The following is a 17,060-nucleotide window of genomic DNA, read 5'->3' on the forward strand; positions in this document are numbered from 1 at the left end:
CTGCTGCCCGCTCTTTTGCCCACGTAGCTGCTGTCCCCTCTACTGCCTACGTAGCTGCTGTCCCCTCTACTGCCTACGTAGCTGCTGTCCCCTCTACTGCCCACGTAGCTGCTGTCCGCTCTTTTGCCCACGTAGCTGCTGTCCCCTCTACTGCCCACGTAGCTGCTGCCCGCTCGGCTGCCTACGTAGCTGTAGTTAGGGTTTGGCCGGGGTAGGCCGTCATTGTAAATAAGAATTTGTTCTTAACTGACTTGTCTAGTGAAATAAAGGTTAAATGTAAAACTCTTGTTTTTTTTAAAGAAACTGATGTAATTTTGCACAGAAAATCTTTCCCTATTTTTTCCCTTTTTCCTTAATTGTATTTTCTCCCCGGTCCCTAAACATCTTTGCTCCGTGAAAGATGACAGAGAACTTCACCGACGTCAACTAGATTGAAGACGTCAACTAGATTGAAGCATTCATTCTATCCATTTATGACATCATTCATTCTATCCATTTATGACAGCATTCATTCTATCCATTTATGACAGCATTCATTCTATCCATTTATGACATCATTCATTCTATCCATTTATGACAGCATTCATTCTATCCATTTATGACATCATTCATTCTCCATTTATGACATCATTCATTCTATCCATTTATGACAGCGTTCATTCTATTCATTTATGACATTATTCTGTTGAGCAATGGTTTGTTTAGTCTTCTAGGGCAACATATAATGACAGAAGAGAAGCTGCATGGATCTAATTATAGACAAGTTGACTAACAAATAGCCTACCAAAATGTTGGAAATTACAAGCAGAAACATATCTAAAAATCAGGCAAAAAGTGCTGCACCTTGTCAAAGAATCGTTCTGCCGTCTTTGACTGTAGCCTACAGTGCAGTTTCTATATTAGCGGGTTGGGGTTGGGTAGGGGCCTCCAGGTTTTCACTTTATCACATGTAGTCGGCCGGTTGCGGATGGGTTTGTTAGCAATTGCGGGTGAACAAACATGTGACCGGTGCACTACTAACGTGTATGGCATTGTTTGGGGCGAGTGGTTTGCTGATGACAACGTTGTGAACAGAGTTCCCCCATGGTTGCGGTGGGGTTATGTTATGGGCAGGTAGAGGCTACAGACAACGAACACAATTGCATTTTATCGATGGCAATTTGAATACACAGATACACCGTGACGAGATCCTGAGGCCCATTGTCGTGCCATTCATCCACCGCCATCACGTTTCAGCATGATAATGCACGGCCCCATGTCACAAGGATCTGCACACGATTCCTGGAAAGTGAAAATGTCCGAGTTCTTCCATGGCCTGCATACTAACCAGACATGTCACCCATTGAGCATGTTTGGGATGCTCTGGGTCAACATGTACAACAGCGTGTTCCAGTTCCCGCCAATATCCAGGAACTCCACACAGCCATTCATGAGGAGAGGGACAAGATTCCACAGTCTGATCAATCTGATCAACTCTATGTGAAGTCGCGCTGCATGAGGCAAATGGTGGTCACACCAGATACTGACTGGTTTTCTGATCAACGCCCCTACCTTTTTTTGTTTTGCTATCTGTGATCAACAGATGCATATCTGTGTTCCCAGTCATGTGAAATCCATAAAAATAGGGCTTAATGAATATTTCAATTGACTGATTTCCTTGTGAACTGTAACTCAAAGTAAAATCTTTGAAATTGTTTTATTTTGCATTTATGTTGATCTGTTATATTTTTGTTCAGTATAGTAACTGTTGTCAGGAAGGAATGTCCTGACTGGCTTCTATAGAATGAGTAAGAAATACAGTATTAGCTAAACTAGTAGCGTCTGTAGGTATACTGAACAACACTATCGTTCTGTTGGAATAACTGTTTCTCTCTACGGTGAAACTTATGTTGAGAAATGTTTTTATTTTCAAATGTTTGTAGCATAGCTGAGGTTCTTGTTTAAACATGTAGGCAATCTACGGAGAGGATGTGGGGTGTCTTGTGTCACCATGGAGAGGATGTGGGGTGTTTTGTCACTACGGAGAGGATGTGAGGTGTCTTGTCACCATGGAGAGGATGTGGGGTGTCTTGTCACCATGGAGAGGATGTGGGGTGTCTTGTGTCACCATGGAGAGGATGTGGGGTGTCTTGTGTCACCATGGAGAGGATGTGGGGTGTCTTGTGTCACCATGGAGAGGATGTGGGGTGTCTTGTGTCACCATGGAGAGGATGTGGGGTGTCTTGTCTCACCATGGAGAGGATGTGGGGTGTCTTGTGTCACCATGGAGAGGATGTGAGGTGTCTTGTTACCATGGAGAGGATTTGGGGTGTCTTGTCACCATGGAGAGGATGTGGGGTATCTTGTGTGACCATGGAGAGGATGTTGGGTGTCTTGTCACCATGGAGAGGATGTTGGGTGTCTTGTCACCATGGAGAGGATGTGGGGTGTCTTGTGTCACCATGGAGAGGATGTGGGGTGTCTTGTGTCACCATGGAGATGATGTGGGGTGTCTTGTGTCACCATGGAGATGATGTGGGGTGTCTTGTGTCACCATGGAGAGGATGTGGGGTGTCTTGTGTCACCATGGAGAGGATGTGGGGTGTCTTGTGTCACCATGGAGAGGATGTGGGGTGTCTTGTGTCACCATGGAGAGGATGTGAGGTGTCTTGTCACCATGGAGAGGGTGTGGGGTGTCTTGTCACCATGGAGAGGATGTGGGGTGTCTTGTCACCATGGAGAGGATGTGGGGTGTCTTGTCACCATGGAGAGGATGTGGGGTGTCTTGTGTCACCATGGAGAGGATGTGGGGTGTCTTGTGTCACCATGGAGAGGATGTGGGGTGTCTTGTGTCACCATGGAGAGGATGTGGGGTGTCTTGTGTCACCATGGAGAGGATGTGGGGTGTCTTGTGTCACCATGGAGAGGATGTGGGGTGTCTTGTGTCACCATGGAGAGGATGTGGGGTGTCTTGTGTCACCATGGAGAGGATGTGGGGTGTCTTGTGTCACCATGGAGAGGATGTGGGGTGTCTTGTGTCACCATGGAGAGGATGTGGGGTGTCTTGTGTCACCATGGAGAGGATGTGGGGTGTCTTGTGTCACCATGGAGAGGATGTGGGGTGTCTTGTGTCACCATGGAGAGGATGTGGGGTGTCTTGTGTCACCATGGAGAGGATGTGGGGTGTCTTGTGTCACCATGGAGAGGATGTGGGGTGTCTTGTGTCACCATGGAGAGGATGTGGGGTGTCTTGTCACCATGGAGAGGATGTGTGTGTGTGTGTATCCTCTATGTGTGTGTGTGTGTGTGTCCTCTGTGTTTGTGTGTGTCTCCTCTGTGTGTATAACCAGCATGATCTTCACCCGTTTCATAGCTTCATAACAATCAGCTCTGAAGCAGGAAGTACGAACACATTACAATGACCTTTATAGCTGTTTGCTCTCCCTCTCCTCCTCCCTTTCTATCGCTCCTCTCCTCTAATGCCACACAATAGAGTACTGTTAAATGCAGCGGAGGGGGGGGGGGGGGGGGGGGACTGGGTGAAAGCGCCAGCCTCTCTCTGGAACACTCCGACAGGGAGAGAACCCTGTTGTTTCAGCGCACACAGCCGGCTGGTGATTTGGTAGCTAGTCTGCTTCCCACCCTGCCTCCGCCTCCCCTATCCTCCCCCTCTCCTTCTCTCCTTCTCTTGCTCTCTCTTTGGCTCACTCAGCTCGGCCCCTCCTCCCCCACTGCGTTGCCTAGCAACAGCGGTCTGGAGCAATGGGAGCAGGGGCAGAGAGGGAGGGAAGGAGTGGAGAGAGAGAGAGAAGAGATGAGGGGGAGGGAACAGGGCCAAGCAGAGCGGAGCAAAGCGATTGGTGGAGCAGATTGGTGTATGATTTATTAGCCGGGGCTGGAGAGGCAGGAGAGATGGAATGAAGGAGGGAGGAAGAGAGAGAGATGGAGGAAGAGAGCGGAGAGCCCAGGCGGCAGCTGAAATGGAGCCTTTAACCGGAGCCGACATGTAGAGGGGGGGAAAGGAGGGAGGGAGGCAGAGAGATGGAAAGGAAGGAGTGGGGAGGGAGGATTAGAGGAGTGAAGTGGGGAGGAGGAGGAGTGTGTGTGTGCAGTACACAGTCAGCCGTCTGAACAGATCAGCCAACTGAGCAATATATCTCCAGGCAGCCAGGCTGTGTGAACAAGACATTAGTGGGGATGAGATAAGTGGGTGATATGATTGGGACTGGGGGGGAGGGGCTGCTGCTGTGGGGTGATGGGTGTTAATTGTTCCCCCCACCCACCATGACATCGTGGAGGGGACTCTGGATCTATCTCCGTCCGTCTGTACGTTAGTCACACGAGATTTCTCAAGACCGCAAGATTGGGACGATTTTGACGAAGCTTCTGTAAATGATGCATCTTGCAATAGAGACCGGGCGTTTACAAAATGACACTGATTGGCCCAAGGCGGGAGCTATGTATTAGCCACACGCAATATCTCAATTTGCCGAAGGGGGGCGCTGCATCATTTGTGGGGGACGACATGTTTACCGTTGCCTCGTTGAGGTTAGTCACAAGCAGGGCCAGAGCCCATACACCCCAGGAAATGAAGTACTGCTTTATGTCACTGACACCGCTTTACGTCACTGACACCGCTTTACATCACTGATGCCACTTTACATGCCGCTTTACGTCGCTGATGCCGCTTTACGTCGCTGATGCCGCTTTACGTCGCTGATGCCGCTTTACGTCGCTGATGCCTCTTTACGTCACAAGCATTAAATATGTCATGTTAAATAAATCACACACTAACTGGAACTGTACAGCAGTCAACCAACAGTCTCTCTTCCTGGACCGGCTTTCTGGCTTTCTGCAGTTTAACTTCCCAAAATGTTTTTCACTGCAGTTGCGATTAGGTGAAGACACTAAGGCTGTCCCCAACAAAAAAAAAATTATAATCTTGGTCGATTTGGTCGAAATGTTAAAACGTGTATTTTTTCCATATATAGACGCAACCTAATGTGTTTTAATAATATCAACTATATATTCATTGAGCTTGTCTGATGCTTTAAGCTCAATGTTTGCTGAACTAAGACACACATGACTCGAGGTAGCCAGAGATGAAGAAAAACTTGAGCCGACCGTCGTCCAGCCGCTCCTGCAGGCTTTCTCAGATTCTACCGTTACTCTCCTGAAGTTGCCGGTAATAGGCTACATGAGGAGTCTGCAACCTTTCTCATGTGTAAATGACCATTTATCTGGCCTTTTCTACCAATCTGCCGGTAATAGGCTACATGAGGAGTCTGAAACCTTTCTCATGTGTAAATGACCATTTATCTGGCCTTTTCTACCAATCTGCCGGTAATAGGCTACATGAGGAGTCTGCAACCTTTCTCATGTGTAAATGACCATTTATCTGGCCTTTTCTACCAATCTGCCGGTAATAGGCTACATGAGGAGTCTGCAACCTTTCTCATGTGTAAATGACCATTTATCTGGCCTTTTCTACCAATCTGCGTGTGTCAGTTATGGTTTTCATTTTGTACATTTTTTCCTGTAACAGTTTCATTTCATTTATAAGACATTTTTGTATCTCAATCTATAATTCTATCTAAATTAAAAAGAATACAAACCTAAAAAGCAACTTCTATTGGCATTAACATCTATGTAAAAAAATAAATAAAAGGCTAAAAGCCAACAAACAAAAACATTGCATCCTGCAGGTTCTAATATCCTGATATTTTGTTTATTTTTTAAATCCTATAAATCACATTGGCTGTGCATGGCCTGTCTGCAACGAACTTAAAACATTGTATCAACTGTTTAACTTGGATCTGGCTCAAAGCTCTCACGAGCAAACTTACAACATTGTATAAAATATTCTGGGCCTTCAGCGTTTCCTGTGCCCGTGAGCTCAGGACAGACACAGCTGTAGGCTATTTGATCAAAAGATAAGAAGCAATCAGGTTGGTCTATTTTATGACGTTTCCACTGGATCAGAGCACAACATTTTTCCCCCCTTCACGCTGAGTGGTTATCGACAGGGTTGGAAAGATTTTTGTAATACATTGAGGAACTATTGTCATTCTCAATGGATGTAAAAACAGACTTTTGTTTGCTTGCTGTTTGAGGTGAAGAAAACATTTCTTTGAGAAGCTCCACAGGTGGTGGTACGTTCGGCCAATCAGAAATACTATCAGATCCCCAAATGGGGGATTTTCACGCAGGCCAGGTAGCCTATACACCTACTTCTATGTGTAATCAGGTAGCCTATAGACCTACTTATATGTGTAATCAGGCCAGGTAGCCTATAGGCCTACTTCTATGTGTAATCAGGCCAGGTAGCCTATAGGTCTACTTCTATGTGTAATCAGGCCAGGTAGCCTATAGGTCTACCTCTATGTGTAATCAGGCCAGGTAGCCTATAGGCCTACTTCTATGTGTAATCAGGCCAGGTAGCCTATAGGCCTACTTCTATGTGTAATCAGGCCAGGTAGCCTATAGGCCTACTTCTATGTGTAATCAGGCCAGGTAGCCTATAGGCCTACTTCTATGTGTAATCAGGCCAGGTAGCCTATAGGTCTACTTCTATGTGTAATCAGGCCAGGTAGCCTATAGGCCTACTTCTATGTGTAATCAGGCCAGGTAGCCTATAGGTCTACTTCTATGTGTAATCAGGCCAGGTAGCCTATAGGTCTACCTCTATGTGTAATCAGGCCAGGTAGCCTATAGACCTACTTCTATGTGTAATCAGGTAGCCTATAGGCCGTGGAGCTTCTCAAAGTAATGTTTTCTTCACCTCAAACAGCAAGTTATAGGAATTAACGGTAAATGTATTACCCCTCATAGCCTGGTTCCTCTCTAGGTTTCTTCCTAGGTTTTGGCCTTTCTTTTTTAAAAACATTTTATCCCCTTTTCTCCCCAATTTTCGTGGTATCCAATCGCTGGTATCTTGTCTCATTGCTAAAACTCCCGTACGGGCTCGGGAGAGACGAAGGTCGAAAGCCACGCGTCATCCGAAGCCCAAGCCGCACTGCTTCTTAACACAGCGCACCTCCAACCCAGAAGCCAGCCGGTGTCGGAGGAAGCACCGTGCACCTGGCCCCCTTGGTTAGCGCGCACTGCGCCCGGCCCGCCACAGGAGTCGCTGGAGCGCGATGAGACAAGGATATCCCTACCGGCCAAACCCTCCCTAACCCGGACGACGCCAAACCCTCCCTAACCCTCCCGGTCGCGGCCGGCTGCGACAGAGCCTGGGCGCGAACCCAGAGACTCTGGTGGCGCAGCTAGCACTGCGATGCAGTGCCCTAGACCACTGCGCCACCCGGGAGGCCCTGGTTTTGGCCTTTCTAGGGAGTTTTTCCTAGCCACCGTGCTTCTACACCTGCATTGCTTGCTGTTTAGGGGTTTTAGGCTGGGTTTCTGTACAGCACTTTGAGATATCAGCTGATGTACGAAGGGCTTTATAAATACATTTGATTAAATGTACTACTGGTGATATATAATGGAGAATTGATAGACACTAACAATCAAACGCAGATAATTCACACAATTGAAGTTATGAAACAATGAATGTGCACAAATTGGCAGGAGAGAGACCATTCTGGTGAGAGGCATTATGCGTCTTACCCACACCCCACTTCTTCTTGGACTGTGTGGTCCCCAAGGCCTCCGCAATGGATTAGTCTCGACCTTCACAATGATTAGTTCACTGGGGTGGGTTTGGACACACCTATTCATTCAAGGGTTTTTCTTTATATTATTATTGACATTTATTTTTATTTATTTTCATTTAACACTTTTTTGGTTACTACATGATTCCATATGTGTTATTTCATAGTTTCGATGTCTTCACTATTATTCTACAATGTAGAAAATTGTAAAGAAAATAAAAAATAAATAAAGGAAAACCCTTCGAATGAGTAGGTGTGTCCAAACCTTTGACTGGTACTGTCAAAGGCTGACCAACAGCCTATTGACCAGTCGACTAAATGGAGTCAGCCCTAAAAGACACAATGTATAGAAGTATTTTTTTTAACTATTTTTTTTTTTGTCTTTTTGCCCATTAGGGCTTACATGTCTCATTTACAAAATCACATTTTTGGAGCAAATTTAGCTGAAATAGTGAAATGGATCCATCATTTATCATACCATATTGATTTAACATGGTCATCTCTTTCATCTATCAGGTTGTATTTTAGTATATCCAGAGTGTACCTGAGATTATGGGGAGATCCCAGTGTAGGAAATGAGAGGGGATCACACACACAGAACAGGATTGTTTCTCTCTCTCTCTCTCTCGCGCGCTCTCTCGCGCTCTCTCGCGCGCTCTCTCGCGCTCTCTCGTGCTCTCTCTCGCTCTCTCTCGCGCTCTCTCTCGCGCTCTCTCGCGCTCTCTCTCGCGCTCTCTCTCGCGCTCTCTCTCGCGCTCTCTCTCGCGCGCTCTCTCGCGCTCTCTCTCGCGCGCTCTCTCGCGCTCTCTCGCGCGCTCTCTCTCGCGCTCTCTCTCTCTCTCCCCCCCCCCCCCCCCCCCTGTTGTAGCTGGCTCCATCTGCTGGCTAATCAACTGCCTCACTTCCACACTCATAATGCTAATCATCTAGCTGGACAGTCAGCCCCATCCCTGATAGATGTTAGTCTTCCACAGAACATTTAAAGCTGTCCTCCTCTACTCTCCGATAAGGACTATTGTCTGTGGTAGGTTAGCTACTAACAGAAAAAGAGCTTGTAATTAATTGGCTATATTTTGTAATGATTTATGTTTTACTCGGATGGCATGTCCTCAAAGGCAGTGGTTCCAACCTTTTTCCATTCTGTGAAACACCTTCAAAAGCGCTTGTGGTCCACACATTTTTTTAAACATATCTTGGCGGTCAAATGTAGTCCATTTTAGCAGTGAAATATAATAAATGAAAGGCCTGTTATAAACAATTTGCTTTGTTAAAAGTGGAGCGTTCAGTTAAGGTTATTACACAGTGTTCACCGCAGCGGTCAGGTTATTACAGTGTTCACCAGAGCGGTCAGGTTATTACAGTGTTCACCAGAGCGGTCAGGTTATTACAGTGTTCACCGCAGAGGTCAGGTTATTACACAGTGTTCACCGCAGAGGTCAGGTTATTACACAGTGTTCACCGCAGCGGTCAGGTTATTACAGTGTTCACCGCAGCGGTCAGGTTATTACACAGTGTTCACCGCAGCGGTCAGGTTATTACACAGTGTTCACCGCAGAGGTCAGGTTATTACACAGTGTTCACCAGAGCGGTCAGGTTATTACACAGTGTTCACCAGAGCGGTCAGGTTATTACAGTGTTCACCGCAGCGGTCAGGTTATTACACAGTGTTCACCAGAGCGGTCAGGTTATTACACAGTGTTCACCAGAGCGGTCAGGTTATTACAGTGTTCACCAGAGCGGTCAGGTTATTACACAGTGTTCACCGCAGAGGTCAGGTTATTACAGTGTTCACCGCAGAGGTCAGGTTATTACAGTGTTCACCAGAGCGGTCAGGTTATTACACAGTGTTCACCAGAGCGGTCAGGTTATTACACAGTGTTCACCAGAGCGGTCAGGTTATTACAGTGTTCACCAGAGCGGTCAGGTTATTACACAGTGTTCACCGCAGAGGTCAGGTTATTACAGTGTTCACCGCAGCGGTCAGGTTACTACACAGTGTTCACCGCGGCGGTCAGGTTATTACACAGTGTTCACCAGAGCGGTCAGGTTATTACAGTGTTCAGCGGTCAGGTTATTACACAGTGTTCACCGCAGAGGTCAGGTTATTACACAGTGTTCACCAGAGCGGTCAGGTTATTACAGTGTTCACCGCAGCGGTCAGGTTATTACACAGTGTTCACCGCGGCGGTCAGGTTATTACAGTGTTCACCAGAGCGGTCAGGTTATTACACAGTGTTCACCAGAGCGGTCAGGTTATTACACAGTGTTCACCGCAGCGGTCAGGTTATTACAGTGTTCACCAGAGCGGTCAGGTTATTACACAGTGTTCACCGCAGAGGTCAGGTTATTACAGTGTTCACCGCAGAGGTCAGGTTATTACAGTGTTCACCAGAGCGGTCAGGTTATTACACAGTGTTCACCGCAGAGGTCAGGTTATTACACAGTGTTCACCGCAGAGGTCAGGTTATTACAGTGTTCACCAGAGCGGTCAGGTTATTACACAGTGTTCACCGCAGAGGTCAGGTTATTACACAGTGTTCACCGCAGCGGTCAGGTTATTACACAGTGTTCACCGCAGCGGTCAGGTTATTACACAGTGTTCACCGCAGCGGTCAGGTTATTACAGTGTTCACCAGAGCGGTCAGGTTATTACACAGTGTTCACCGCAGAGGTCAGGTTATTACAGTGTTCACCAGAGCGGTCAGGTTATTACACAGTGTTCACCGCAGTGGTCAGGTTATTACAGTGTTCACCAGAGCGGTCAGGTTATTACACAGTGTTCACCGCAGAGGTCAGGTTATTACACAGTGTTCACCGCAGCGGTCAGGTTATTACACAGTGTTCACCGCAGCGGTCAGGTTATTACACAGTGTTCACCGCAGAGGTCAGGTTATTACAGTGTTCACCAGAGCGGTCAGGTTATTACACAGTGTTCACCGCAGCGGTCAGGTTATTACAGTGTTCACCGCAGAGGTCAGGTTATTACACAGTGTTCACCGCAGAGGTCAGGTTATTACACAGTGTTCACCGCAGAGGTCAGGTTATTACACAGTGTTCACCGCAGAGGTCAGGTTATTACACAGTGTTCACCGCAGAGGTCAGGTTATTACAGTGTTCACCAGAGCGGTCAGGTTATTACACAGTGTTCACCGCAGAGGTCAGGTTATTACAGTGTTCACCAGAGCGGTCAGGTTATTACACAGTGTTCACCGCAGCGGTCAGGTTATTACACAGTGTTCACCGCAGAGGTCAGGTTATTACACAGTGTTCACCGCAGCGGTCAGGTTATTACACAGTGTTCACCGCAGCGGTCAGGTTATTACACAGTGTTCACCGCAGTGGTCAGGTTATTACAGTGTTCACCAGAGCGGTCAGGTTATTACACAGTGTTCACCGCAGCGGTCAGGTTATTACACAGTGTTCACCGCAGAGGTCAGGTTATTACACAGTGTTCACCAGAGCGGTCAGGTTATTACAGTGTTCAGCGGTCAGGTTATTACACAGTGTTCACCGCAGCGGTCAGGTTATTACAGTGTTCACCAGAGCGGTCAGGTTATTACAGTGTTCACCGCAGCGGTCAGGTTATTACACAGTGTTGTGTAGTTATTCACTGCAGTTCTTGCATAAATGTACATTGTAGTGTAACCAATGTGAAATGGCTAGCTAGTTAGCGGTGGTGCGCGCTAATAGCGTTTCAATCGGTGACGTCACTCGCTCTGAGACCTGAAGTAGTTATTTCCCTTGCTCTGCAAGGGCCGCGGCTTTTGTGGCGCGATGGGTAACGATGCTTCGAGGGTGGCTGTTGTTGATGTGTGCAGAGGGTCTCTAATTCGAGCCCAGGAAGTGGCGAGGAGAGGGTAGCTGTTACAGTAGCTTACTTGTTGCAAAATAGATCTTCTTTTTGTCTGAATGGTCACAGCCCAGTTTTTATTTTTGCAACTGGATTTTTTCCGGTTACTTCTGTCAAATTCTCCTTCAGTCCCTGACCAGAGCAGACCTGAGGGTGTAAACATTCTGTGGTTCCATAACGCTGGTTAGTGTACATCAGGGTTTTCCAAACTCGGTCCTGGGGACCCCAAGAGGTGCACGTTTTGTTTTTTTGCGTCACGACACACTACAGCCGATTTTTCAAATAATCAACTAGTCATCAAGCTTTGATCATTTTGAATCAGCTGTGTAGTGTTAGGACAAAAACAACAAAACGTCCACTCTTTGGGGTCCCAAGGACCGAATTTGGGAAACGCCGGTGTTAGTTTTCATATACACATACATGACTGGCAGAAAATCCATGTCTGGTTTTACCTCTCACTTGTCTCCTTTTTACTGTGGCCAACACATTTCTCCACACATTGTCCCTGCCTTCCTCCCTCTTGCTCCTAGCCTGTCCTGTATGTGTTGACCCCAAATACCGGAATATATTTAAAGAAGGGCTGTAAGCTTTAACGGTAGGCAGTGGCTGGGAAGTTATGATGTGGTCAGTGTAGCTACATGCATGTAATGTGGAGGCTAGAGAACCCATAAAACCAGCTTTAGCTGTCCTCACATCACAACAGGCTAGAGGGAGCTGAGTAGAAACCCGGGCCGTGCCAGGGGAGGAACCCGTGCCGTGCCAGAGGGGAAACCCGGGGCGTGCCAGGGGAGGAACCCGGGCCGTGGCTGAGTAGAAACCCGGGCCGTGCCAGGGGAGGAACCCGGGCCGTGTCAGATTGCAGCAGCATGCGTCAGAGCAGGGCTCCATTCCACTGGGCTCCGGCTCCGATTAACGTTTTTCAGTTGACTGCCACCGACCAGAGGCTCTCTAGGGCTCCACTCAGTCATGTACACTGAACAAAAATATAAACCCAACCATTTCAACGATGTTACTGAGTTAAAGTTCATATAAGGAAATCAGTCAATTGAAAAATGTATTAGTTCCTAATCAATGGCTTTCACATGACTGGGCAGGGGCGATGCCATGGGTGAGCCTGTTAGGGCATAGGCCCATCCTATTCGGAGCCAGGCCCGGCCAATCAGAAAGGGATTTATTACAGACAAAAATAGTTAAAACATCATATGAAAATGTTGTTCTCTGTTTCCTGATTGTAAGATTGCACCACCAGATCCCAGAATTTTCTTTTAAAATTGAGATTGATTAAACATGCCAGCAATAGCTGTTCAAATCGTTTAAACATACAAACTCAGCATTAGAACTGTAACCCAGAAGTAGTGGCTGGTTTCAGACATTTTCGCCTGGTGAAGAAGCAGGATGTGGAGGTCCGGGGCTGGCGTGGTTGCATGTGGTCTGTTGTTGTGAGACCGGTTGGGCATACTGCCAAATTCTGGTGGAGAAATTAACATTCAATTATCTGGCAACAGCACTCGTACACATTCCTGCAGTAAGCATGCCAATTGCACGCTCCCTCAAAACTTGAGACATCTGTGGCATTGTGTTGTGGGACAAAACTGCACATTTTAGAGGGGCCTATTATTGTCCCCCAGCACAAGGTGCACCTGTGTAATGATCATGGAGTTGAATCAGCTTCTTGATATGCCACAGCTGTCAGGTGGATGGATTATATTGGCAAAGGAGAAATGCTCACTAACAGTGATGTAAACAAATGTGTGCACAACATTTTAGAGAAATACGTTTTTGTACATATGGAACATTTCTGGGATCTTTTATTTAAGCTCATTATTTAAGCTCGTTTTATATTTTGTTCAATGTATATATAAACCCTGGATGACAGACGGGGCATTGTATTGAAGTCACTGGGCAGCCATCTTGGTACTCCTCCTCCATTGTAAAAATATATATATATATTTTAGTTTAACGGAATTACTCTATTAGACTCCTTAATGCATACTTTTAAATTATATTATGTGACTACAACAAAATACTTAAATATATGTAATTTTGTCCTTGAAATACTGTGGAATTCCCTTCATTCCTATGAAGGGCTGTTCTTACTGGGGAGTACCAATATGGCCGACCCGGTGGCTTCATAGCCTCTCAATGGCAAATGCATAGCGTCAACAATCCAGGGTTTATATACATCATTTCCACTGCGCTCCGGCTCCGCGCCGGGTTTTCCAGTCTGCCACTGACCAGATGCTTTCTAGGTCTCCACTCCACTGGGCTCCGGCTCCGCTCCGGGTTTTCCAAGCCGCTACCGACCAGAGGCTCTCTAGGTCTCCACTCCACTGGGCTCCGCTCCGGGTTTTCCAGGCTGCTGCCGACCAGAGGCTCTCTAGGTCGCCACTGGGCTCCGGCTCCGCTCCGGGTTTTCCAGGCCGCTGCCGACCAGAGGCTCTCTAGCAGAAAGATCACATATAAAGTCACCCCTTTGTAGTGGAAGAGCACAGAGAGACAAGCTATTTCTTGCTTGTAAAAAAAAAAAAAAAAAAAACGCTGTTTGTACCTTTTTTGGAGACACGGGATTTTTCCTATATACCTGTGGCTTGGCGTAGAGATTTATGGAGGGGTCTCACCGGGACTAAAACACGCTTTTCTCTGGACGTACTTGATTGGAGCGAGAGAGGGGGTTGGCTGAAATGCTTAACTGAAGAAAGAACGTACTGGTAGCGGGTTACGGGGTTTGCCTGCCTCTGGAAGCTGAAAGGAAATCTGTTAGTTGTCTGCTTCACTGGCCGTGAATGTTTTCAGCCTCTTCCCCCGTAGCTTTTTTTTATGGCTCACAGACTGTCTCTTCAATGAGAAGAAATACTGAAATACATTTTAGGTTTGTGTTTTAATTTTTAAATTTAAAAAAAAATGTTTAATTCGTTTTTTGCTGGTTTTGTTGTTGTGAGGTGCTGAGAGTTGATTTTTGCTGTTTAGATTTTTTTTAGGTAAAAATATCAAACGGTTGTTGTGAAGCGGAGAAAGTCGCGCTGTCGTTTTCCTCCGTCCTGTCACTGTGGATTTGTCTTTTTTTTTTTTTACTCTTTTCTCAGGTTTCCTATTTGGTCCGACATGCAAGTACACGATTATATAAGTGCTGTATTTTGCAGAGAAATGTGGTTTGTGTACTTTAGTAAAATCATTGATGGTAAGCACAGTCAAAGGAAATATCTTGCAATTATACAAGTTATTGAAGTTGGGAGTTTTGGCTTTGAATGTCTGCTTTGTAAGATCCCGATATTATTCTCCCTGAATCTGACATTTCCTGTGTCATTTATGGAACAATAGATATCCATAGCTTCTCTTTTCAAACCACATGAAAGAGCAAAGTAGTATAATTTCAATGTCTGTGTCTCCCTGAGTTAGTAATTTCCTCTGTGCCCTGACATGGCTGTGTACTTTAGCTTTTCTCTCGCTCACGAGTTTAAACAGAGGCAGCAGAGTTTACAGATTTTAACATCAACTCTCTCTCTAACCAAACCACAGAAAGAAAACAAGTTTTTTTTGTCGTGGCAGTGGCTGTAACGTCATGTGGCTTGGTTGCGTTTTTAGCTGTACTATACTGGTCGTCATAGCCGTTTATGTTCTGGTTGCTGATTGTTTGTCTTTTTTCTTCTTCTTGTGTTCCAGAAGCGGTTCATTAAAGGGCTCAGACAGTACGGCAAGAACTTCTTCAAGATTCGGAAAGAGCTGCTACCCAACAAGGAAACGGTAAGTCACTGTTCCACCGTGGTTATATTCTAGACCTCGGCTCTGTACATTAAATAGTGTACAAAGTTGCCTTGTGATTCAGATTTAGCAGTAAAATAATAACAACATGACTGATTTGTTTTTAAAAAACAATATCGCAGGCAAACTCAAATCAAACTTTTTAAGCTATTTTTTTTTTGCATCACCTTAAGTCATCACTCGGTGTACTTCAACATTAACAGTAGGAATGAGTTTGACCAAGGGAAATTACTATACGTAACATTTTGGGCATGCGTGTGTTATATTTGCCTTGAAGGTTTATTGATAAACATTGATCCATTCATCCCAACCACTCTTCTGCAATACTATCAGAGCTGCCTTTGGCCCTCTCTAAACACCATTCATACATGAGAGGAAATATGGGTAAATATTTATACTCAACTAAAAAATATATAAATGCAACATGTAACAATTTCAAAGATTTTAGTTAGTTTATATAAGGGAATCAGTCAATTTAAATAAATTCATTAGGCCCTAATCTATGGATTTCACATGACTGGGCATGGATGCAGCCATGGGTGGGCCTGGGAGGGCATAGGCCCACCCATATGGCAGCCAGGCCCAGCTTATCGGAATTAGTTTTTCCCCACAAAAGGGAAATACTCCTCACACTTTTGTCCCCAGCACAAGGTTCACCTGTGTAATGATCATGCTGTTTAATCAGCTTCTTGATATGCCACACCTGTCAGGTAGATGGATTATCTTGGCAAAGGATAAATGCTTACTAACACGGATGTAAACAAAATGTGAGAGAAATAAGCTTTTTTTGTGCATCTGGAACATTTCTGGGCTCTTTTATTTCAGCTCATGAAACATGGGACCAACATTTTACATGTTGCGTTTATATTTTTCTTCAGTGTATATTTTTGTATTTATTTGACCTTTGTCCCATTGGGGCTCTTAAAATAATGTTTATTTTGCATATAAAACCTTCAAAGTATTCTTACCCCTTTGACTTTTTCCACATTTTGTTATGTTACAGCCTCAATTTAAATTGGATTAAGTTGAGAAGTTGTGTCACTGGCATACCCAGAATACCCCATAATGTCAAAGTGGAATTAAGTTTTTCAAATTAAAAATGAAAAGCTGAAATGTTTTTAGTCAATAAGTCTTCAATCCCTTTGTTATGGCAAGCCTAAATACGTTCAGGAGTAAAAATTCGCTTAACAAGTCACATAATAAGTTGCATGGACTCATCACTCTGTGTGCAATAATAGAGTTTAACATGATTTTTGAATGACTACCTCATCTCTGTACTCCACACATACAATTATCTGTAAGGTCCCTCAGTTGAGCAGTGAATTTCAAACACAGATTGAACCACAAAGACCATGGGAGGTTGTCCAATGCCTCGCAAAGAAGGGCACCTATTGGTAGATTAAATGTTTATTGGTAAACATTTAAAAAGCAGACATTGAATATCCCTTTGAGCTTGGGGAAGTTTTTAATTACACTTTTTATGGTGTATTAATGCACCCAGTCACTACAAAGATACAGGCGTCCTTCCTAACTTAGTTGCCGTGGAGGAAGGAACCCGCTCAGGGTTTTTACCATGAGGTCAATGGTGACTTTAAAACCGTTACAGAGTTTAATGGCTGTAATAGGAGAAAACTGAGGATCAACAACATTGTAGTTACTCCACAATACTAACTTAATTGACAGAGTTAAAAGAAGGAAGCCTGTACAGAATAAAATATTCCAAAACATTGCGTCCTGTTTGCAACAAGGCACTAAAGTAAAACTGCCAAAAATGTGGTTAAGAAATTAACTTCATGTCCTGAATATAAAGCGTTATG

General features: G+C 45.3%; 1 protein-coding gene across 6 annotated transcripts in view; it reads left to right on the top strand.

Moving 5' to 3' along the window:
• LOC120061508 (arginine-glutamic acid dipeptide repeats protein-like) overlaps positions 1–17,060 on the top strand; it is a 348,162-nt gene that overhangs the window by 269,916 nt on the left and 61,186 nt on the right. For all 6 annotated transcript variants that reach the window (XM_039011392.1, XM_039011391.1, XM_039011389.1 and 3 more), the window contains one exon: positions 15,145–15,225. In XM_039011392.1, coding sequence (XP_038867320.1) covers positions 15,145–15,225 — 81 coding nt within the window. The remainder of the gene's footprint in view (positions 1–15,144; positions 15,226–17,060) is intronic.

Source organism: Salvelinus namaycush, chromosome 16 (genome assembly GCF_016432855.1).
Source record: "Salvelinus namaycush isolate Seneca chromosome 16, SaNama_1.0, whole genome shotgun sequence".
NCBI lineage: Eukaryota > Metazoa > Chordata > Actinopteri > Salmoniformes > Salmonidae > Salvelinus > Salvelinus namaycush.